At 33.9% G+C, this 23,395-nt stretch overlaps 2 protein-coding genes across 2 annotated transcripts; one reads left to right on the plus strand and one right to left on the minus strand.

Annotated features, from left to right (window-relative positions):
* Nucleotides 1-341: 341 nt before the first annotated feature.
* Nucleotides 342-6,398, plus strand: LOC140957466 (uncharacterized). Its single transcript, XM_073414752.1, has 7 exons — nucleotides 342-464; nucleotides 685-747; nucleotides 2,520-2,592; nucleotides 2,680-2,773; nucleotides 4,677-4,784; nucleotides 4,907-4,955; nucleotides 5,681-6,398. Exons 2-7 carry the CDS (start codon nucleotides 715-717, stop codon nucleotides 6,143-6,145), a joined length of 822 nt encoding a protein of 273 aa, XP_073270853.1. The 5' UTR covers nucleotides 342-464; nucleotides 685-714; the 3' UTR covers nucleotides 6,146-6,398.
* Nucleotides 6,399-10,627: 4,229 nt separating this feature from the next.
* On the minus strand, nucleotides 10,628-13,683 carry LOC140957294 (cytochrome P450 98A2-like). Its single transcript, XM_073414484.1, has 3 exons — nucleotides 13,185-13,683; nucleotides 11,583-11,977; nucleotides 10,628-11,391 (listed from the first exon to the last, which is right to left on the minus strand). The coding sequence occupies exons 1-3, from the start codon at nucleotides 13,666-13,668 to the stop codon at nucleotides 10,747-10,749; spliced, it is 1,524 nt and encodes a 507-aa protein (XP_073270585.1). The 5' UTR covers nucleotides 13,669-13,683; the 3' UTR covers nucleotides 10,628-10,746.
* Nucleotides 13,684-23,395: the final 9,712 nt, after the last annotated feature.

A 23,395-nucleotide genomic window follows, 5' to 3' on the forward strand; every position in this document is an offset into this window, starting at 1 on the left:
AAAAGTATGAAAAATATCACAATGAAATTTCAAGCTTTATAAGTTTAAGTGAGTTTATAACGAAATTAAACATGAAAAAACGTTTTTAGTTTTTATTATAATTTTAATTATGTCAAATCACTTAGTAGATTAAATAATACATAAATATATAATTTTTTAAAAATAACACACAAATTTTCGAAGTTTTAACGAAACGAACAGCAAATAAAATTTAGTATTCCATATCCTATTTTATTTGGTTGACAACTATTGGCTACGTGCTCAATGTAATAACTAATGTACCCTTTTTTTTTGTTGTATTGATCCTCAATTTGTACGTTGTTGTAAGACTGTCGACAGTGGTACCGTGCGCTTGTTCACTTGTACGTGACCTCATCGACAAACATTTTCCAACAATATTTAGCGTTTTTGATTTCGTCAAAGCACAATTTCTACGTATTCCTCGAGAAAAATTGGAAATCATGGTACGAGATTTCCAACTCTGATTAGAAGAATCAAATTTTTGCCGTATGAAGCTTTAGATAGATCGAGTTTTTGTTTTTCTTGATTGCTCCCCCACTGTTCTGCTTTCTACTCCATTCCTTTGTCCCCCAATTATGGTACCTTAATCATGATAAATTGTGAATTTTTAGGTTGATTACGTTTTGGGTTTTTTGTATTTCTTCTTAATTTTTCATATCTTAGCCGAGTTTCGTATGACTGTTGGATTACACCATGAGGAAGAAGCTCGATACTCGGTTCCCCGCTGTAAGTTTCCCCGTCACTCACTTTTTTTGGTTGATTTATCGATTTTTTTTGTGGATTTGTGTGATTTGTTACTAGTTTTGGATGTACTGTCTTGCTTGGAATGGAACTGAACTGATTTTTACCATCCCTGTGATTCCGGTATTTGCGAGATCTCGTAGTTTTTTTTCCGTTTATTTTTTAGTTTTGCTTTTTTTTTTTTTAGTGAATTTGGAATGCTGTATTTTTGTAACAGTCTATTTTATTTTTATTTGGATGTTTTCTCAAGTAAATGTGATGTACCGAACCTGAGTCGTGGGCTTTGTACCCATATTTTACTACTCATGCTGTATCTGCTACGACTCATGTTGGACTAATATACGGTCAATGACTAGTAGTGGTGCATGGGTATGAGCTGGGCTTATGTTGGGTCGGCCGACGTTACATGTGAAGTGAAAGAAAATATTAATTTAGGAGAAGATGCAATTTCTCACCTTATTTGCGAAGGCCCAATGTGTTGTAAGTTATACTTTTCTTGTTGATCTGTAAAAAAATTTGTTAGATAGTACACCGTCTTTTAACTGAACAAGCTGGAACTGTTTTAGTTCAGCATTTCTCCCATTTTAATATAATAATGGGGTATCTTTTGGGAGAGATGAAGATTTGAATTTATGAAAAAATTGTAGTTCTTGCATTCATTTCTCGTGTGATTATAGTAGTTTGTATCCGATCTACAAAGGCTTATCCTATCAGTTGCATTGAACTAGTGCATTGGTTTTGTATTTCAGGAAATGTGGAGTAATATGTAAGCTCATTGCTCATTTGATGACCACCAAAGTTGTGATTCTAATTAAATTAGTATTCTTGTTCAGTAGTGGCTTATGACTGATGGTACCTCCGGAGTTTAAATAAAATTCTGTTTTTACTTTCCAAAGGGGATAATCAATAGCAAACATTTCAGGATGATTTCGCATAGCTTAATGGAATGTATCAGAGTAGTTGTTACAATGGAACCCGAAAATCTTGTTGATTTTGTGGTAGTCCATTAAAACTTTGATAGAAAACATGGAAGTTTACAAAAAATATCTTTAACCAAAATGTTTTTTAGAAGTGTAACAGGCTTAGCTATCACAAATTGCTTCTTCATCATGCTAAATGGAAATCTGAAAATTGTAATGTTGAGGCTTGGGATCTCATGCTATCATGTCAACAGGCTATGAAAGATGTAGCCTCGGTGCCATGGTGTTTATAAGTTTATGCTGTGAGCTGTTTACTATCATGTATACCCATATATGGATTTAGTGGTCATACTCTTGGATATCACTCTTCAAGTTGAATTTGACTGCTCAAAAGCAATTCATTTAATTGCCACTTTTGTTTTGGTTCCTGATTGCTATCAGTGTACATATATCATGTCCATTCTTCGTTATTAATGATTTTCTATTTAAGTTGCTGTACACTAAAAGATTCTTACATTTTATGTTATGTCATATGTGAATGCTCCACTTTTCATTTTAGCTATAATCACTTGTAAGGTTAATTATCATACCACTGTTATCAATTTTATTTTTCACTTTTTTAGACACTAGTTATTTGCAGAAAATTTTACCTAAAATACCCCAGGAAAAAATAATTATGCTTGATAACCAAGAACCCCTTCGTTTTCCATGAAAAACCTGCATAAATGAACGGAAAGATTAAAAAGACAGTAGATATACAGCTGATTATGTGTTGTTCTAATAGAAAATGCTAGTCTATTATTCTTTCTATGTCTGATGAAAAGTTGTGTTTGCCAGGCTCGGATTAAAAAGATAATGCAAGCTGATGAAGATGTTGGGAAGATTGCCATGGCAGTACCTGTTTTAGTCTGTAAGTGTTTGTTAGTTGTTGGCCTATCACTTTTTTGTAGTGTCATAGTCTCTCTCTCATATACTTTTCTCTGTGTCATTGATTCAGCCAAGGCATTGGAATTATTTTTGCAAGATCTTTGTGACCGTACATATGACATAACCGTGCAGAGAGGGGCCAAGACTGTTAGTGCTTTGCATTTGTGAGTGGAGCTACTGTTCTCTACTATTTCTTATATCTTCAGCCTGTTTTAAGCGGTTGTATTGTCATATGTCATAAATTTGTCTGGTCTGATTGTATACGTGGCTGTGCAGTACTTCTCAGTTGTTGCATGTCCGCACATCCTGCCTTCTATTTGCTTTAAATTCATTGATGTTACACCAGGAAAAAGGTCTTGCCATAATTTTATGTGGCTATTGACGTGTCATTTACCAAGCTATTAAATCACATAATGTTTTGATTTGTATTGCTTTCCTGGCAATTGGCTTCATGAGGTCGATAAAGGTTTCTAAGTGGATTAAGCCAATAATTTTTGGACATAAAGGCGAGTGAGTATTGTTCTTGAGCCCTGAGACTTATGGATTGACATTTTCTACTCAAAATAGGTTGTGTCTTCCTCATGTGGTAACAGTGAAGAAATATGAGGTGTACATTAGTGAATTTAAGAAAGTGAGCATGTGTATTATTTTATTTACTTTCCACAGTTGAATGCGAAGTTTCTTTTGAACTGATTAAGCCTTTTCATGCTGGTATTAGGTGCTGATCATTTTTTTATTGCTCTTTGTGTTCCTCGTTATATTTCTAGGGATTACAACGTACAAAATTAGATCTTTGATTTGTGATGCACCTTTGAATTGGGTCTCACTACTTGAACCCTGAGGTTTTAAGCTAATTGTTGTGAAATGATGTGTGAGTGGGTTTGAGAGAGTTTCTGTGATTCATTGATGCTGTCGACATAAAATAACTTTTGTACAAACCTGAAAATTAACGATGACTTAAAATTTCTATTTATAATTAAGAAGGCAAATGACAAGAATACTAAGTTTATTCAGCTTAAATTATTCATTATTAAATTTAATTTTCACGGGATCTGGTCCATCTCACTGGTGGAAGCCTTGATTCGACCGCTCTTTGACAATCTAATTCTATTCAGAAAAAAAAATAAAATTCTTTGGCAAGTTTCTTTGTCAAGCGTAGGTAATTTTCTGGCATATATTTTTTCCATTCTGTTGAAGGCATTACTTTTTTATGTCCTTACTCAGGCTGACAAGTCAAATAATGAAATTAGTTGTTTTACATCAAAAAGTGATTCAATAAAGTATACATATATGATGAAACTTTACAATGTCTTTGCTGCTTCAGCTTCAAGTTTTTAATTTGAACTTGGAGCTAACTGCATCAACACCTCTGTAAAAAAATCAAAAAGCGAAAAATTAATAGCATCTTCCGTGTTTTTAAAATAGGAATAAAACCCCCTACCAGAGGGCAAATGTGCCTAAGTTTTTTTAACTAAGGGGTGAAATGTATATGATTTTAAAAATGAAGGGTGTAATAACTTATTAATATTTTTAGGGGGTTTTATGCCTTTTACCAAAGCTGTTGGTGCAATTAGCCCTTTTTAAGTTACATGATTATTGATTCATGATTATGATATTAATATTCAACACAATGCTTCCTGTCGTCATTTTTTAAATTATTATATGTACATGCGAAGTTTGACGGGCCAAAGCGGGATAGTGCACCAACACTTTTTAATTTACATGATTCATGATTATGATATTAATATTCAATACAATTCTTCCTGTTGTCATTTTGGAAGTTATCATATGTTCATGAGAAGTTTAATGGGCCAACTAAAATAAGCTGAAGCAGGATGGTGCTTATGAGTTTTCAAAAAGACACCATGTGGTTCTTTTCTAATCTGCATTAAGTGTACCTTTAATTTGTTAGTTCATTTTTATATCTCTTATTTAATATTTGACAAATTAACGATTGAGATTGCTCAACCTTGTTAATTTCAATCCAGCATTGTGTGGTAAGACATGGCAAAAATTTAGCAAGTCTGTAATCTGCCGTAGCTTCTAACTTATTCTTTTTATATGCAGAAAACATTGTGTACATAGTTATAATGTGTTCGACTTTCTGAAGGACGTAGTTAGCAAAGTTCCCGACTATGGTCATTCTGATAATGCAGCTGAAATGCCCAAAAGAAGGTTATGATGCTTTCAACTTTCCATCTGATCCCTCTACTGGAATCTGGATTAATTTGTTCTTGATATTCCTCCATGGTTTCCTTTGGAGACTGATAACCTGAAATTATGAACTGCTTTGGCAGGAAAGTTGAATCTAATGACAGTGATGAAGAGCCTAAAAGAGCTAGCATGGTAAGAAACCCTTCAATGAAAGTTTTACTATCCAAAGTTAAATATTCATCTTCAACTCAAAATATTTTCCTTGCGAGGGTATCATGTTTTTACTCTGATCAGTTGTTGGCATAACTGTTCACGGTGATCTATAGTTGTTTCATTTGGATCTAAATATGGCATTGAATAAATGTCTTATTGCGCATTGAACATACTAAATTTGATTTAAAGTTGACTGAGGTTTTGATTTTCAATTTTCTGTAGTTATCTACCGTCCAGTTATCTTCAGGTGCCTGTATTTAGGTATGCACCAGTGTGGTGTAAAAGCTGGTTTTGCTAAGCCACTTTCCAAGACGAATTATGTTTACATTTGACAAATAAATTGCATATCAATAACTTGGAGGACTAGCTCAAAATAGACGAATACCGTAGTTGTATTGTATTGTTATCTGGTAGAGTTGATCGAATGTTTTAGCAACTACTGACTGCTTTTATCCCAAAGAAGCTTTTTTAAATACCAAGTTTGTTGATAGTTTATTTTTTGGTCCCATCAGGGCAACAACACACCCTGTTGATAGATAACTTGAATAAAATCTCGCAACTTGGTAGTAGTTCAGAAGATGGAATTGTGTTAAATTTACGCACCAGTCTGTACTCGTTTCACTTGGGTGGCTTTTTTTTAAGCATTTTCTAATTTTCTGATTCAAATTCCTCCTATTGAGAGTATCGGACCTTGTTTACTGCAGCATGAAACCTGCCACCCTAGTAACAGTGGACGTGGAAGAGGAAGGGGCAGAGGAAGAGGACGTGGGCGACCCAGCAAAGCAACAGAGAGAGACACCTTTCGGCATGAGGTTGAATCTGTCTCAACTACTACTCCACAAACGATCAAAATAATCTTGAGTCCTCGTCAACCGGTTGAAAACAACTCTGATTCAAAGGAATCACCGAATGACAACACCAAAGTTGTCGAAACCGTTCATTCAGAGTCCAATAAGAATTTTGATCTGAATGCTGGAGTAGATGACTTTTCAGAAAAACTGGCTTCTGCTGCTGCAGCAACCGTTTCTGGACCTGGACCTTCAGATGGGAAAAATGAAGAGTATCCTGGACTTTCAGAAACGGATAGGATGGCCATTGACCCTGTTCACCTTGCGCAGCTTAGTTCGAGGCCGGATGAAGATGAGGAAGATTATGACAACGAAGGTTAGAATTATAAACCGCCGACTTTGTGAAGTTCTGATACACTTAGATTGGATTTGGATAAATATTTACTCCATGGAAGTCACTAAATTAACAAGTTATGATTGTAGATTTGGTTTCCTCTCTTGTTCACTAGATCTGTGTGCTGTTGTTAGTTTCAGATGTATCTTTGTGTGCCATGTGATCCCACTAAAAGATCTTATTGTTGTAATATTGAACTCTTCTCATATCGTTACAGCTTTCTGCTGGAGTTTTAGTTTCCATCAGTTCTTACTTTATGGTTCTGATTAATTTTTTTAAAAACAATTACATATATTTCTTTCTTCAATAAAGTTTGAAAATGTATATAATTACCCTTGTTATTAAGACCCTCGACAAAATTATATGTTTCTTTCATACGATTTTATAATCCAGTAATATTATTCTTCAAGCATGAGACCATCTGAAACTTTACGAATGATTTTATACAAACTCACATATCCACCGACGCCCATTCGTACAATCGTGGCAATAATCTTGGAGTAGGTACAGCCTCCAGTGGCAATTATTACTTTATGATTTTAACCATTTTTCATTTCCTACAAATACGCTACTAATTTTTTTTTTTTTTTTGAGTGGGTATCATGTGAGACCGTTTCACGGATCTTAATCTGTGAGACGAGTCAAACATACCCATATTCACAATAAAAAATAATACTCTTAGTATAAAAAGTAATATTTTTTCATGGATGACCCAAATAAGAGATCTGTCTCACAAATATGACCCGTGAGATCGTCTCACAAAGTTTTTGTCTTTTTCTTTTTTGCTTGATTAATAATAGTATTGTTGAAGTTTAATTAAGTCCAAAATGAATAGACCCAAAGCTCGAGAGGAAAAAGAAATAAGATCCGATAAGATAGCCCATCAGGAATTTAAACTAGTTTGAATAAGTCAATTGCATACCGATAATGAGATTATTGGAAATGTCGTGTGAAGATCGTGAATAATGGAATAATAAGAAACCACTCATAATTTTTGAAGAAAAGAAACTCATCAGCATAATGGAACAACTTATCACTCAGCACAAAATTCTACAAATTCTCTGTAAATATTTCCATAGATTTAGTATCAAAATTTCAGCATTATTTAGCTTTTAGCGTGCTTATTCAATTCCAGATTTCGTTTGGGTGTGAGGTTATTGTCAGTTGAATTAGGTCATACGGAGTTCGATTAGGAATCTTTGAATTATGGTTTGAGTTTGGTTGGCTTCGGGTTAAAATTTTGAGGTCTAAGGGTAAATGGTTAATTAGGGTTTCCAAGGACAAAATGACCATTTTTCACCCGGGTCGAGTTAGCAGTCCTGGCAGCGCCATGAGCACAGTTTGACATGTTTTAAATGTTTATGTTATCACGAACATGACTTTGATGGAAATATGAAAAATACGTTGCATGCTTGATTTTAAGAAAATTTACGTATATTCATGATTTTTATAAGTGATGAATACGATCACATGTTTTTGGAGGAAGGGTTGGTTGTGACTAATATGATGATACGATAATACGATGACATGTAAGGCCAAGGCTCAGTGGATTGGTAATACTGTCGCTGATGTCCCCGCCGCCGGGTACTGCGATTATATGTAGATGGATCCATCCACTAATACGATGATACGAAAGTTACAACTAAGAATTTAAATAAAGAAAATGAATACGTATATGCTGATATGTTGATACATGTTTTGGACACTTTATGCTTTGACACGATATGTTTAAGTTCATGCTTTTAAGATCATGAAAGGTATTTTAATTACTGTACTTTTCACTGCTGTATGATATATATATGTATTTGTTATAACAGTTCAGGTGTGTTGAGTCTTTAGACTCATTAGGTGTGATTAATACATGTAATTTTACGGTTGAGGCGACTGGAGGCGTTGAAGACTGAGTAGGCTGAGCTGAGGATGCACGTGAAAACCCAATGACCTTGAATTTCTGCCGCAGAATATGTTTATGAGATATGGGTTTAAGCAATATGGTTAAATATTTTTGAATCTAGTTATACGTTATTGATTCATCAGACTTTTGGTATCCGTTCGAATTTCTCTTTTAAAACTGTAGACTAGGAGATTGATTTTATTTTAAGATTTAATTAACTACAGTTATTTTTATTCAGAAGTTGGATGACCTTTTAAAAATGCATGTTTAACTTATTTAAATGTTGTGTGTGTATGTGTTTATTTTTGGTCATACATTTTAAAAAATATAATAATATTTCGATAGAATTTTAAGCAGTAGACGTTTCAGCATCAACATAGTCCAAAATTCAAGAATGGGGAAGATATTAGTCAGTCGAACGTCATTGTCTTAGTTGTGACAAATTTCTCATGTACTAGCAGAAAATACAAGTCAGAAAATATTGACTAAACTTCGGATGGAGAAAATGATAAAAGAGTCCAACTAATTAAGCTTACATCAATTGAAGGATTAAAAAAAAAACTTTCCAGCAGGTAATGATGATCTTAAGTTTCACAAATTTCAGTTTTGGAACAAAGCAATTAGCTTTAATTAAAATAATTGTATTATATGTTGCTATATGACTTTAAAATAACAAGACATATATAAGAATTATAACATTACATATAGAACAAGTATTACTAAATCAAAGTAAGCATCAAGGAAATTGAAAACAAATTGTTCTTTTTGGTATGAGTCTTGAAATAACTGTCTCAAAGCTTTTGCTAATACCACTGATGGGTTTAATTGTACGAATTGTACAAAGTTCAATGTAAAAGTCGTACTAAGATACTCAACTATGCTCAATTGTAGACGTTTAATCAAATACATTTAATTACGGTGTAATCATTAGTGATTTTCCAGATACCGCATAACAATAATCATCCAAGATCAAAATGAAACGACAAGAGTGACATTGTTCGAAGAGGTTGCTGCAACATTTATTAGTTGTTTTTGTTAAGAAACACATTGAGATGCAAACTAAGGTGATTAAAAATATTCATTTCAATATTATTATTATGGCAAAAATTTGTGTGAGACGGTCTCACAGGTCGTATTTTTTGAGACGGATCTTTATTTGGGTTATCCATGAAAAAGTATTACTTTTTATGCTAAGAGTATTACTTTTTATTGTGAATATTGGTAGGATTGATCCATCTCACATATTAGGATCCGTGAGACGGTCTCACATGAGACTCACTCTATTATTATAATATTATGGTATTTTTAATAATTACATATTTTATATTGCAACAACAAAGTGTTGTAGAGCAAGGAAATATACTTTATCACCCGAGTAAAGAAGATCACAATTTTCTTTTCAGATTATAGAAATCTGATTCAGATAAGAATGAAATACTATCAATAATTGGGGATAATTTTGAAAAGCCAGAAAAATTCAAGAGAAATATCACATATACAAAGAGAAGAAAGACTCGGAGCATCAAAGATATACTAAATGCTGGTAAGAAGAGCACAATCACAAACAAAATGGCAATACAATGGGGAAAAAAACAAAACAAAAGAGTCATCTTCCAAGAAGATACCATTGCGATTGAAGATGTTGAGAAGATTGCTGATTTTAATCGAAGGCTGAAGAAACTAAATAAAAACAACAACATAGAGTAGGGCCAAAAAAGTACAAATTAAGTTGGAGAAGAATTAATTATGCTTTTTGATATTAAAAACTTAAAATGAATATCATGTTTTTCAATATTTAAACCTCTAAATGGAGAGCGGACTTGTAGCCCAGTGGTCTCATCTCCCGTCAGATTAGCTGGCTCCCCGGGTTCGATCCCTCCCCTCGCGTGTGTTGTAATAAAAAAAAACCTCTAAATGGATATTGAAATTTTCATTTTCGCAAATAAATCCGTATAACTATCTAATTTCTATTTACTCACTATAAAATAAATCTTACCACGATGTGTCTCACATGCTACACACGTCTAACTTACTAGTTTAATAAAATTTGAGAGTGACAAAGTAACTGTTTTGATATTTTTATGTTAACTTTCAAAATTGTCTCTTAACTTCGCCAAGTTCTTAATTGTAATATCAACATCTTATTTTTTTGGCTATTGAAATATGTTTTTCGGCAAACTTAGCTGAATTAATTTTTTTTTAAGATGTAGGAAGAGAATGTTATAATTGGATTTTGAATATAAGAATTTGTCTCAAACTTAGAACGAGATAAACTACAAATCTCGGCGTGTATTTTATAGATTTATATCAACGTGTTTGTGAAACTTTAAAAAATTTTCAACAAGTTACCGTGCAAGCACAAGGAAATATTAATAATATACTTCTCGACTGCAAATAGAAGTGTAAACGAAACGAATCGAACTGAGATTCTAAAAAATTGAAGGCTCAAATTCGAATTGAAATAGATATATTCAATCACAATTCGAAGATCGAAAAATTTTAAAAAAAAACAAATTTTAGTTCGGTTTAAATGAGAGTTAAGGTTCGAGTTTGACTTTAAAAATTCAAACATGTTCGTAAACTATTCAAACTATTGATTGGAACAAAGTTGTTGGTGACTTCACATCAAATTCAATCCAACTCAACCATACAACAGAAACCCCGATCCATGGCCTTTGGAAAAATTGACAAAACTCACGTATCGACCGTAGTCCTTTCGTACAATTGTGGCAATAATCTTGGAGTGGGTACAGCCTCCAATGGAGTCCTCATATAAGTGACCAGACCAGGATTCTCTTCCATGTCGATCTCTTCTATACTCGAACCATTACGTGGAGCCCAACTGAAGTGGTGCATGAGATGACCTATCATCGATGTCACCAAATTGATTCCGAGCTGTGCACCGGGACATACTCTTCTTCCAGCACCAAAGGGAAGTAGGCGAAAATCATGTCCCTTCATGTCCACATCTTCTTCAAGGAACCTTTCTGGCCAGAATTCCAAGGGATTCTTCCACACCTTGGGGTCCCGGGCTACTGCCCACACGTTTACATGCACATTTGAGCCCTTAGGAATGTCATATCCACCGATTTTTACATTGGCATTGGCACGGTGAGGAAGCATAAGTGGGGTTGGAGGGTGCAACCGGAGAGCTTCCTTGGCCACACACTGTAGGTAGGGAAGGTTTGAGAAGTCCATTTCATTCATCACACGTTCATGTCCAATTACACCGTCTATTTCATCTTGAACCTTCTGTTGGACTCTGGGGTTCTTGATCAATTCAGCCATGGCCCATTCGACTGAAATTGCAGTTGTGTCCATCCCAGCAGTTATCATGTCCTGTAAAAATTTAAAACACGAATCATTTAGTTGATAGCAGTCAAGAAAGATGCTTTCGTGATCAAGCCTGAGACTTCATAAATCTTGAATTTTTGTATTCAACTTTGAGTCAGAAAATCATTTCGTCCGCGGTTCGAGCTCAAGAAAAACTTAAACTCAGTGACCATTCCTAGTAAAAATAATTTACTCACCCACAGAAGGCCAATGATGGTGTCCTCACTAAGATCATACTTATCTTGAAGTGTGAGAAGAGCATCAAAAAAGTGCTGTTTTTCTCCACTCTTTTGGCGAGCAAGGGTGTGCTCATCCATTATTTCTCTGGTGAGACGGTCCCTACGGGATCCATGCTTGGCAAATGCATCTTCATCAAGTGGGAACATCCAACGAAGCCATGGTACATGCTCGGCCATGGCAAGAGATGCACCAAGCTTTAACCCATTTGCAACAATGGCCTTGAATTCCTGCCCTTGCTTATCTAGTAGTCCCTCAGAATTCACAAATTGTTTGCCGAATGCAAGTCTTGTTATGTTGTTGAATGCCACAGCTCCAAGATATTTCCGTAATAGTAAACTCTTTCCTAAATTTTCTGCATGATTGGAAATTCCAAACATTTAGGAACCAAACCAAAGAACAAAATGGCAAGTGCAAGGAAAGAAAACTATAAAATTGTTTAAGACAAGCTTCATACAGTGACCCTTGTTAAACCTTTCCAATACATGTATATTTTTGTCCGTTCTATGAGACAAAATGTGTGATCTAACCTCCCTAAATTATATAAATATCTCAGTATTTAGTTTTATCCCCTACAAAAACATTTCTCACCCCACCACTCTTAAACATTTGGTTTGAATTCACAAATCTATTCTACCCACCAGCCTTCTAACCAAAACAATTGGCTTTGTGCCTGGCCCTTGGACACTATCTTTGTAGTGAATCACACATTTAAATTGAATGAATTGACAACTAAAGTCCGACTAACTCTCACCCACTTTCACCCAATTCTCACAATGTCCTAGCAGGCAACAACCACTGAAGATCGTTAGTCCGCGTCCAAACAACTGAAAAATATTACAACTTGCTTTCAAAAAATTTAGCCAAACCATTTTCTACCAATCTTGGTTATCCATAAACCTCTGGATCCCACCAACTCAATATGGCCGCGTCAGGACCCGAAATCAGGATGCAAATTTTTTAAGGGGTTGATATTTACGTTTCATTCTGTGTTATGAACATGTAAAATATGTGTCAAATTTATTCACAAATGAAGCGTATATTACAAAAAATGATTGTATATATCAACTCCCATTTTTTTATCCATAATTTTTATAATTTCAGGGATGGGGATAGACAACGAAAAGATAAAAAATTTAAGGTTCTTGAAACAAATTAATAAGGATTTATTAGTCAAAGAGGAAATGGCCGACTCATTGTCACTCTGCCGCTGTTATACGAAATCGAACTTCATCAACTCCCAGGATAAAAAATACAAACCATCTAAATTCAGGAGTAAAAAAATAAGAATCGAATCAAGTAATATGTCCTCGGAACCCAAGAAATTAGTTGAGGGATCAAGGAAGAGGAATTATTTAAGATATTTTGAGGATCAATATCGCATTATCAGAAGATTTACACTAAAATTTGTATTGCCACTGCTAGTTAAAGCATATGTGAATCCATCACCAATTTTAGCACAACCTAAGGCTAAAGGGACATGCTAAATCAAATCAAGTGCAAATGAGAAAAACACACAGAATGAAACATTCTCCAAAAAACAAGACACGCCACATACATACCAGGAGCAGTACAATCAGTGTAAATGGATTCCACCATAGCCAAGACCTCGTCCTCTCTAATGGGTCTCAGAGCTTCAAGCCTTTTTGACGAAAACAGCTCCACAGTACACACTTTTCTCACCTTCACATAGTGTGGCCCGTAATCGGCCCAAATCAGATCCTGCCCATCGCGGCTGAACTTCGCGGCGGAGCGGCTGCGGTGGCGGTCGGCGAGCAGCTGATCCTTCTCTTTCAGCACTTCTTTTGCTAATTCCGCATTAGAAACCACGACGTTCAAGGTTGACCCGAACCACACAGAGATTATGGGTCCATAGGTTTGAGCCCACTCCGCGAAGCACCGGAACCGCACCGGCTTTATGTCGTAGAGATTCCCAACGACCGGCCACGCTCGCGGCCCTGGAGGTAGGCGGAACCGGAGGCGGCGGTAGAGGTGGAGGAGGAGAAAGATGGCGGGGAAGAGGAGAAAGAGTAAGGAAGGCGCCATGGTTGTTGTAGTGAAGCGGTGGGAGTTGATATAGCTGACGGAGAGGGAGTTGGTAAAGGGTATTCAAGTCTTTCCGGGGTTAAAAGGATCGCTCATCCATTTTCGCTTTTGTGGTAAAATATAATTAGTGAAATTATTAATGAATTAATATTTTATATTTTATATAAATAGAGTAGGGAATTATAATTATTACATTCTTAGCAAAAACTTGTCTGAAACGATCTCACGAATCGTATTTTATAAGACGAATATCTTATTTGGGTCATCCATGAAAAAGCATTAATTTTTATGCTAAGAGTGTTACTTTTTATTGTGAATAACGGTAGGAATGACCCGTCTCACAGATAAAGATTCGTGAGACCGTCTCACAAGAGACATACTCTATATTTTTATTTAAAATTAATTCAAATTATATGAATTATATTATCTAAGCATACTCCTGATTTAATTTTAAAATTTTAGATTAGATAAGATTTTTTTCCGGTACTTTAGATTCAATCGTCGAATTGAATCATCAAAAAAGGATTTCTATTTATGATTTTTGAGAAACTAGTGCTATTTTAGTTCATGACTAGAAAGCAACTGTGATGAGATTTATCGATCTGTATATATATACTATGTTTATATAAAACCGTCTTTCGAACATTATATGTGGTAAACTCGGTTCATACCTAAAACAAAAAATAATATTTTCGATATAAAAATAATAATTTTTCATATATCATTAACATAGAATTTAACATGAACATAGAATTTAACAAGAATCAATATTCTTTAGTAGGTGGATTAGCATATTTTCGATCCTCGTGTAACTTGATTTACCATTTTATATTTTCATAAAAAAAATAACAAAAGAGATTTCAGTAAATTTAGAATTCTAGCTATGGCGTGTATCATAGAGAAATTCTTTGTTGGTGAAGTGGGTGTGCTTTAAAAGCGTGTTTGGTATAATTGGATTTAGTCAGAATTGAACGATAAGGATACCAAAAGTTGGTGACTTGTTTGGTGAATGATAGAGATGCCGATACGTGCATGATATAATCGAGAATATTTACATTGATGTTATACATACATATACATATACATATACATATACATATACATATAATTGAGAGAATATTAAATATACATTGATGTTAGAAATATATACATATACGATAAAAATTTTTGTGAGACGGTCTCACAGATCGTATTTTGTGAGACATATCTCTTATTTGGGTCATCCATGAAAAATATTACTCTTTATGCTAAGAGTATTACTTTTTATTGTGAATCTCGATAGGGTTGACCTATTTCACAGATAAATATTCGTGATACCATCTCACGAGAGACCTACTCTACATATACATAGATAGATAATAGAGAGAATATTAAATATACATTGATGTTATATATATATATAGATAATTGAGGCTCATCTTATTAAAATAACAATAAAACGGGTTAAATAATATATAATAATAAAACATAGAAACAAACATAAGGTTTATTTATTTTTTATAGGGTTAAATAATATTGTTTCTATATGGAGTACCCGATATATATGTGTGTATGAGTGAATTCTGAAACATGACATAAATATAGGTGTTTCCAATGTATTTATATTATATTTGTTAGGATCGGAGATTGATTTAGAGATGGTGAATAAATAATTTCAACAAATTCAAAAATTATTTTGGTTGGGCTTTGCAACATAGAAACATATTTTTCATCAGTTGGGTATCAATAAGCTAGCAGTTAGGTATTGCGTGGAATTAGTTCACTGACACGATTTGAACACAATAAATAGCTCGGTTATAAATCATCTAGGCTAAGAAATGAAAGCTACAAGCAGAGTAACTGAAATGTAAATTACAGATGTTTGTTTCTTGATGTTCGGAGACTTGAATAATTTCTACATCACTCATTCTTTCTCACGGAAAGATTTTACTAAAAGACTTTGACAATTACAACGATTTCCAACTGCCCACAATTAGAGTACCATTTTCTTATATTTAAGACGCAACGGAAGTCATAAAATTTAGTTTCGACGTTCGAAACGTTCTTTGGTGTCATATGATTTATGCCATTCATAAGATATTTAGATATGTTTACCTGGGTGAGAACCTTATATAAGTTTTTATCCGCCAACTGTGAATTCCGCTGATCTCATTTTAAGATCGAACTAACTCTTTTACCGATCTTGTGCAGCTTTGAGTCTGTCTTCGATGATGGTCACTTCGTCCATTGTCGCTTGGATTAGTTCTGGCCCAGTTATGGCTATGTCCTCTATTTCGTCACAATACAGCGGTGATCGAAACTTCTGTCCTTAAAAGGCTTCATATAGAGTCATTACAATACTGTTATGATAACTGTTATTGTAGGGGAACTCTATCAGGGGTAGATTTTCACTTTAATTACTACTAAAGTCTATTGCACATGCCCTTATCATATCCTCTTGGGTTTGAATTGTTCTTTCTGTTTAGCCATCAGTTTGAAGGTGATAAGCCGTATTAAGAGTAACTTTCGTTCTCATGGCATTTTGAAAGTTAAACCACAAACTGACACAAATCTTGGATCACTATCCGACAATATGATTGCTGGCACTTCATGTAGCTGCATAATGTTATCCATGTATAGAGTAGCCAACTTGTCAATATTATAATTCCTCCAGACATGTATAAAGTGCATAGATTTTGTGAGTCTATCTACGATTATCTATATACAGTCGTGAATATGTATTAAATTTGGAAATTCTACTATGAAATCCATGGAAATATGTTCTCATTTCCATTCATGGATTCTAAAAATTACAGTAATCCTTCCGGTCATTGGTGATCACCTTTCACTTGTTGGCATACTTGTCACTTGGATATAAACTCTACAACGTCTCTTTTCATTCTGCTTCACCAGAAATTTTCTTTCAAGTCCTTATACATCTTTGTACTGTCGAGATGGACACAGAGTTTTGATTTATGCGCCTCTAACATCATTTCTTGTCAAAGATTTTCGAGATCTAGCACACATAATCATCCTCTCATCCATAATATTTTGTCTGGGTCCACTTGAAAATATGACGACTGATAGGATCGGTTAACGTAGTTTGAGTGTTTAGCGGGAGGGGTTGAATAAACAGTCCAGATTTTTGTTTCTTTTTTGAATATGAATCAGTTCTTTGAGGAACTGATCCTAAAATCTTGTTTGTCGATATAAAACAGTCAACTGATAATAGTGCAGAATTAGATTGAATACTAAGGAATGGTATAATGTAAAACTGATAGTATAACTGAAATGAACACACGAATTTTTACTGATGTTCTGAAACTTCAAATACTCTCATGTCACTCTTTCTATCATGAGGATATGTTTTTACTACAAGACTTTGATATATTACAACAGATTGTAATAATTCACTTCAGTTGGTTTTATACACTGTCAAACTGAAACTCTTAGTCTATCAATACTTTTACAGTAATAAGCTAAATTGCTCTAACCAGTAGCCTGAATACTACGAATAAATACAATGAATTTAGAGCTGGATGTGCGATCTGTAAACTGAGAAAATACTAGAAAAATATTTCGCAAATGATTGAAGATTGTAGATAGTTTGATTCGTGTGTTTCACCAACCTTCTTCAACCGATTCCATCGGCTATATATAGTCTTCGATCCCAAAGGTCGTATTGAATGCATTTAATGAAAAATATCCGTTGAATCGTCGTCTAGTTATTTTATCTGACAGTAGTAAGAGGTATTTAGACTGTTCTGTTCTGATTCATCTATTCTTCTTTGGTATGATCTGTCAGTCTGTCTACTGATACTTTAACTGATGACGTGGCCTACTGAATACTTTGGTTGATAAGATTTTTCCAGTTCAGTTCAAACAAAGTCTTCAGTTACGATTACTTGATTTGCCCGATCAGTTTATTTCTTCAGTTCTCTTACAGATTAACTTGTCAAACTCTGAAACTTATAATATTCCAACAACGACTTTCTTTTCTTGACTTTTTCTTGGAAATTCTCTAGTGTTGTGTTTCGACTCAAATTTAACTTGAATGTATCCCGAATGTATAGTTGTGCAGAGAGTGATCCAAGAATCATCTTACCCATGAGAATCGGCTACATTATTTGCCTTGTCGAGGTGGTAGCTTATTTTCAATTCATAGTCATTGAGAAACTCTATTCATAGCCTTTGTCCCATATTCAATATTTTTTAGTGAACAAATAATTTAGCCTCTGGTAGTCTGTGAAGATTTAACACTTGGAAGCATCTGTCTCCTAATTTTCAAAGAAAAGACCACTGCTGTCAACTCGAGATCTTTAGTAGGGTAGTTTTTCTTATGTGGCTTCAGTTGTGTTTATGCATAAGCAATGACTCGTCTTTCTTGCATGAGTACGCATCCGAGACCTTCTTTTAATGTGTCGCTATATATGGTAACATTTTTGTCCTCAGTAGGCAATACAAACACTGGTGTGGATGCAAGCTTCTCCTTTAATGTTTGAAAACTCTTTTCCCATCCTTCGCTCTAGTTGAATTTTGATTTATTTTGTGTGAGTCTCTTCAGCTATACGACTATTGAAGAGAAACCATCGACGAATTTCTGGTAACAACCTGCTAATCCAAGGAAGCTTCTAATTTCGACTGCATTCTTAGGTCTTGGCCAATCTAGAATTGCCTCTACTTTCTTTGGGTCTACTGATACTCTTGCTTCCGATATCACACAACCTAAGAAAGACACACTCTTTATCCAGAATTGGAATTTCCTGAACTTTTCATAGATCTCTTTCTCCCTTATAGTTTGTAGAGCAAGGCAGATGTGCTATTTGTTGTGTTTTTCATTGGGATAATAGACAAGATGTCATCAATGAATATCACTATAAATTTTTCGAGGAACGTCTTGAAAATTCTATTCATAAGGTCAATGAAGTCTCTTGGAGCATTTGTCAATACAAATGGCATTGTCGTGAACTCATAATGCTTGTATCTTATTCTTAAGGCTGTCTTTGGAATGTCTTCTGCTCCGACCTTTAACTGATGATAGGTTGTCCTCAGGTAGAGTTTGGAGAAGACTGTAGCTCCTTTAAGTTGATCAATAAGAACTTCTACCATTGTAAAAAGATATTTATTATTGATTATAATCTTATTGAGTTCTCTATAATATATATAAAATCTCATATTTCCATCCTTCTCCCTTACAAATAGGACTGAACCTCCCCAAGAGGACGCACTTGTCCTAACCTGCTTTTTGTCTAATAACTCTACGAGTTGTTTTTTAAGCTCCTTGAGTGCAACTGGAGCCCTTCAATGGGGTGCCGCTACAACAAAAAAGCTAAAATCCGTTGTCGTAGGTGATTTAAAACTGTTGTAATTTACTGTGTTGTTAAAAGTGCGTTCAACGACAACGGATAAAATCCATTGTCACAGCTATCATTTGTGATGATTTTTCAAAAATCATAATTTTAGCAACGAGTTTTGTTTAAGCCGTCGCTAATTAGCGACGGTTTAAGATATACCGTTGCTAAAATTAGCGACAATTTTTCATGAAGCCGTCGCTAAGTAGCGATGGTTTAGAAAAAAAAANGACAGTTTTTCATGAAGCCGTCGCTAAGTAGCGATGGTTTAGAAAAAAAAACCGTCGCTAAGTTTAGAGAAGAACTGTCGCTAATTTTTTTAGTAAAATAAAAAAAATTACTTTTATAATTTAATAAATCTAAAAAAAATTACAATATTATGCTAACAATATTCATGATCTAAGCTAACACTTAAAAATTTACCAAATATTGAAGCGAAAAAACTTACCCTAAATCGAAGCTCAAATCGTCTAAGAGAGAAATATTATAAGTGTTCTGAAGTGGAGGAAAATAGACCGAAAACGCGGATATTTGTAGACAATTTGCGACTTGCGACGGTTTCTGGTAATAGCGACGGTTTTTTTATTAAACATTTATTAAACCGTCGCTAATGAAAACCGTCGCTATTAGCGACGGTTGTTTAATAAACCGTCGCTTAAGCAAAAATAGTGACATTTTTTTATTAAATCGTCGTTAATTTAAAAATTGCGACAGTTTTAATAAAACTGTCGCTAAATTTAAGCAAAACTGTCGCTAAATATATAGCCACAGTTTAAGAAAATCGTTATTGTTTGTCCAAAAAATACGCTAATCGAAAATCTAAACCGTTGTCGATTATCCAAAAAAACACGCTCAAAGACACTAAAAAAGCACTCAAAGACAACGGTTTTTAGAAAACCGTTGCCTTTGACCTCCAAAAAAACGTTAAAAATACAACGGTTTTTAGAAAACCGTTGTCTTTTGCTTAAAAAAACACTAAAAGACAACGATTTTCATTAAAACCGTTGTTAAAAGAAAAAAGACTACGATTTTTAACAAAAATTGTTGTCTTTTGGGTGTTGTTAAACCCATATTTTCTTATAGGTTGCCTTGGAGATTGATGCAACACCAAGTACCAAATTTATCTCGAATTCTACTTCAAGGTCCGGGACCATTCCATGAATCTCTTCTGGCAAAACGTCCAAAAACTCTCGTATTGAGTATATTCCAACTTCAGCTCAAATCCTTCTCGCACTTCGTTGACCATTGCTATATAAACCTATTCGCCCGATTTTATGGTTTTCCAAGTCTAGGAAGCAGAAAGAATATCTTTCTGTTTCTTGGCATTGTCATGGTTCATGATTTCTTCTCTGTTTGGGGTTCGAAATTTGAGATTCTTACTCCGGCAATCCATATTGATGGCTCTTGTATAACTAATTCATCCCAAGGATGGCGTCCAAATATACCAAAGTGAGTTGAATCAAGTCGGCACTGAATATATGCGAAATGATACCGATTTTATTCTATCTTGAAATTATCATTATTACTATCTCAAAAATTAAAACCCATATAGAATATTAAAACTTAACTCAATATTGATCTATAATCTATTTACTTATATCCCAAAAATTATAACCTAATTGCTATGAAATAAAATTTTATTTAACCTTGTATGAAAGAAACTAATCTTCAAATAATTATTTTTTTTACTAAATCTTGCTTTCATCAAGGTCATGAGCCTAGTGCATTCTAACACAAAGGAGTTCATTGAATGTCTTCCTCCTCGAATCATTCTTAGTATCATAAAAAAGATCAAAATTATTGTGTTACACTTTCTTCGATATCCACTATTAACTCATAACTTTTGATATTTACATTAGGTCATAATCTACTTTTTATCCTAAAATAATATACATTTAAGATATTCCAAGATCCTACATATTTAAAGTTAGCGCCAAGCATTCTTAATAACCCAAACTTAATGCCCACACAGTTTACTATTGACATAAAATAAACTTCTATATTGGAATACCCAAAACTTATTATATAATTATTACATCAGATTTTCTCATATTAGTTTTTATAAATAATTTATCATCCTCGAGTCAAATCCTTCATTTTAAGTCAGAAGCATAAGTCAACTCATCTCTGATAGGTGTATTCCCAACAATATAGACAAATACTTATTGTTTTTGTAATACAATTCCAAAAAAAAAATCGACAAGTAGTACAAGAAACACGTTGAATGAGATTTTTTTCGAGAAATTTTTCCAAAAATGTAAATTTTTGATATTGACATGAGGATTGAAAAAATATGTCGAGAAGATTCTAGAACAATCTACGGAATTAAATTCCGAGCTTTCTACGAAAAGTTATGAGTTTACGAAGCTTCACAAAACGACAAAAACGCGATTTAGGATATCCAAGTGAAGGAATTTCATGTTTTCGGACTATGCCTCTCAAAAAATTATGAATATTACTCGTTGGGTCGTTCCGGAGGAGGCTGCATCAGCTTTTCGCCATAATGTGACAAAATTTTTTTTCCTAACTTGATTATGAACCTGACGGTTCTAATATCAATTAAATATCACGTCCCAGACCAGGGTTATTCGACATCGGCGTTGTTTACAACCACAATATTGAAAACAAGAAGCCTCGAAGTACAATATAAATAAAAAAATGTAGTTTGTTATTAATAATCAATCAAAAAATTGTCTTTACAACGTACATTCTTAAAACGATAAAAATATGCGGAAGTGTTTACAACGAAAAATAAAATATTTAAATAAGCGAAGAATAAAATAAACTTCTTGATTCATCTTATTATCAGCCTCAAAACCGGTCTTGTTCATCTTGCTCGATTTCCTCTTCTAGCTTATCTAAGAACAGTAGAGTAAAAGGTGAGTGATATGATCTTTACTTAACAAATGGGGGCTGCTCGAGCACATATATAACAAATACACACTATCTTCAAAAGAGCAGCATATCATGCATAACATATTTCGTATCATATATTATAAACATAAACATAAGCATAACTTGGCCTAGACATTGAGATTCGTCGACTTTCCATGATTTACTGATATCACTTTCTAATTTTTACTCCTATAAAGGAGTGAGGTCATATAACGGTTACAATCACATCGTGTAATGGCCATTAACATATCTTATATTGGGATTTCCACCCATATCCAGTTGAATCCTCACTGTGCAAAAACATAAAACATACGATAATCGTATCAAGAAGATGTAGAAAAATAATTACGCTCGATCGTAACTTTTTAAAACGAAATAATTTATGCACAAAATATTTTAAAACAAACTCATTTACCTTAGCATTGCTCGAAAAATTGAAAAATGGCAGAAGATTCATGCAAATGACAGTTCCAAAAAGCAGCATCACTTCGACCAGAAAATTAGTCGTCTTGCATAATTATTTGCGACTTATTGCACCGTTGGATCGGGCCTAATTTGGACATTACGTTCACAAGTAAGTCAAATAGATTGTGTATGATGGAGATCAAGTTTGAAAGTCATTTTAACCTGATTATGTATGAAAAACCGTAGGAACATTATTATCTCCTATATTTTTAGCAGTTTGCGAAAACTATACCAAAAACTAACCGTTAGATTTGGTCGAATTTTGGATATGATGTTCAAAACATATGATGTAATATGAACAGTGGAGATAGGATTTCGACATAATCTTGTCCTGAATGTATCACTCGAAAAATAGACAGAACTTTGCCTTGCAAATTCAAAAATGCTGCAGCACTTGGAAAAGGATTTTTGAAATATAAAATCAATTTGAGTGTATGATTTTTGAGAATAAGGTAGAGGTATTTATAGGGGTGATGTTGAAATCTTTCTATAATTCGATTGATATTTCTTGCATAATTTCAAAATGCTCATTCCATAAATTTTGAGATGCTCCTTCCATACATATTACATTACAAAATTCTGAAATTTGATGTTGGACTGGATGGTTGAATGCAGACTGCTTTCTTGTACAAATTCATAATGTACCTAAACTGCACTGAAATTTGCTAGCTTATTTGTTGAGAAAAACTGTCTTGTATGTAATATTCTCTTCAAAATTTGATGGATATCTCAGCCTTGATTTTCAAGATTAATACATGTCTTGCACTGGATTTCGAATTCTATGTATTTATTGACTTGAAATTTCAAATACCATGTATTATTTAATATTTTTGAATTTTATTTTTCTTACAATAATATCATAACTAGAAATTAAATTTTTATACATGTCTATATTTAAATAAGTAGTTATATGCCCAAAAATTTGGGCTCTCGCTTGCCTTTTGTATGATTCTTCAGTGGTTTTCTAATTTTTCAAGCAATAATCAGGTAAATGTGCTTTTTTATATAATTTGGCACACTTGTTCTTTTACGTGTTC

This window comes from Primulina huaijiensis, chromosome 14, assembly GCF_012295235.1.
Source record: "Primulina huaijiensis isolate GDHJ02 chromosome 14, ASM1229523v2, whole genome shotgun sequence".
NCBI lineage: Eukaryota > Viridiplantae > Streptophyta > Magnoliopsida > Lamiales > Gesneriaceae > Primulina > Primulina huaijiensis.

What these genes read in the sequence shown, in the direction of transcription:
- LOC140957466 (XM_073414752.1), top strand. Translation starts at nt 715, where the DNA reads ATGAGGAAGAAGCTCGATACTCGGTTCCCCGCT. An exon ending in TCGATACTCGGTTCCCCGCT is followed by an intron (nt 748 to 2,519) that starts GTAAGTTTCCCC and finishes TGTGTTTGCCAG; the next exon opens with GCTCGGATTAAAAAGATAAT. An exon ending in ACTGTTAGTGCTTTGCATTT is followed by an intron (nt 2,774 to 4,676) that starts GTGAGTGGAGCT and finishes TTTTATATGCAG; the next exon opens with AAAACATTGTGTACATAGTT.
- LOC140957294 (XM_073414484.1), bottom strand. Translation starts at nt 13,668, where the DNA reads ATGGCGCCTTCCTTACTCTTTCTCCTCTTCCCCGCCATCTTTCTCCTC. An exon ending in CACTGATTGTACTGCTCCTG is followed by an intron (nt 11,978 to 13,184) that starts GTATGTATGTGG and finishes CCAATCATGCAG; the next exon opens with AAAATTTAGGAAAGAGTTTA. An exon ending in CCATCATTGGCCTTCTGTGG is followed by an intron (nt 11,392 to 11,582) that starts GTGAGTAAATTA and finishes AAATTTTTACAG; the next exon opens with GACATGATAACTGCTGGGAT.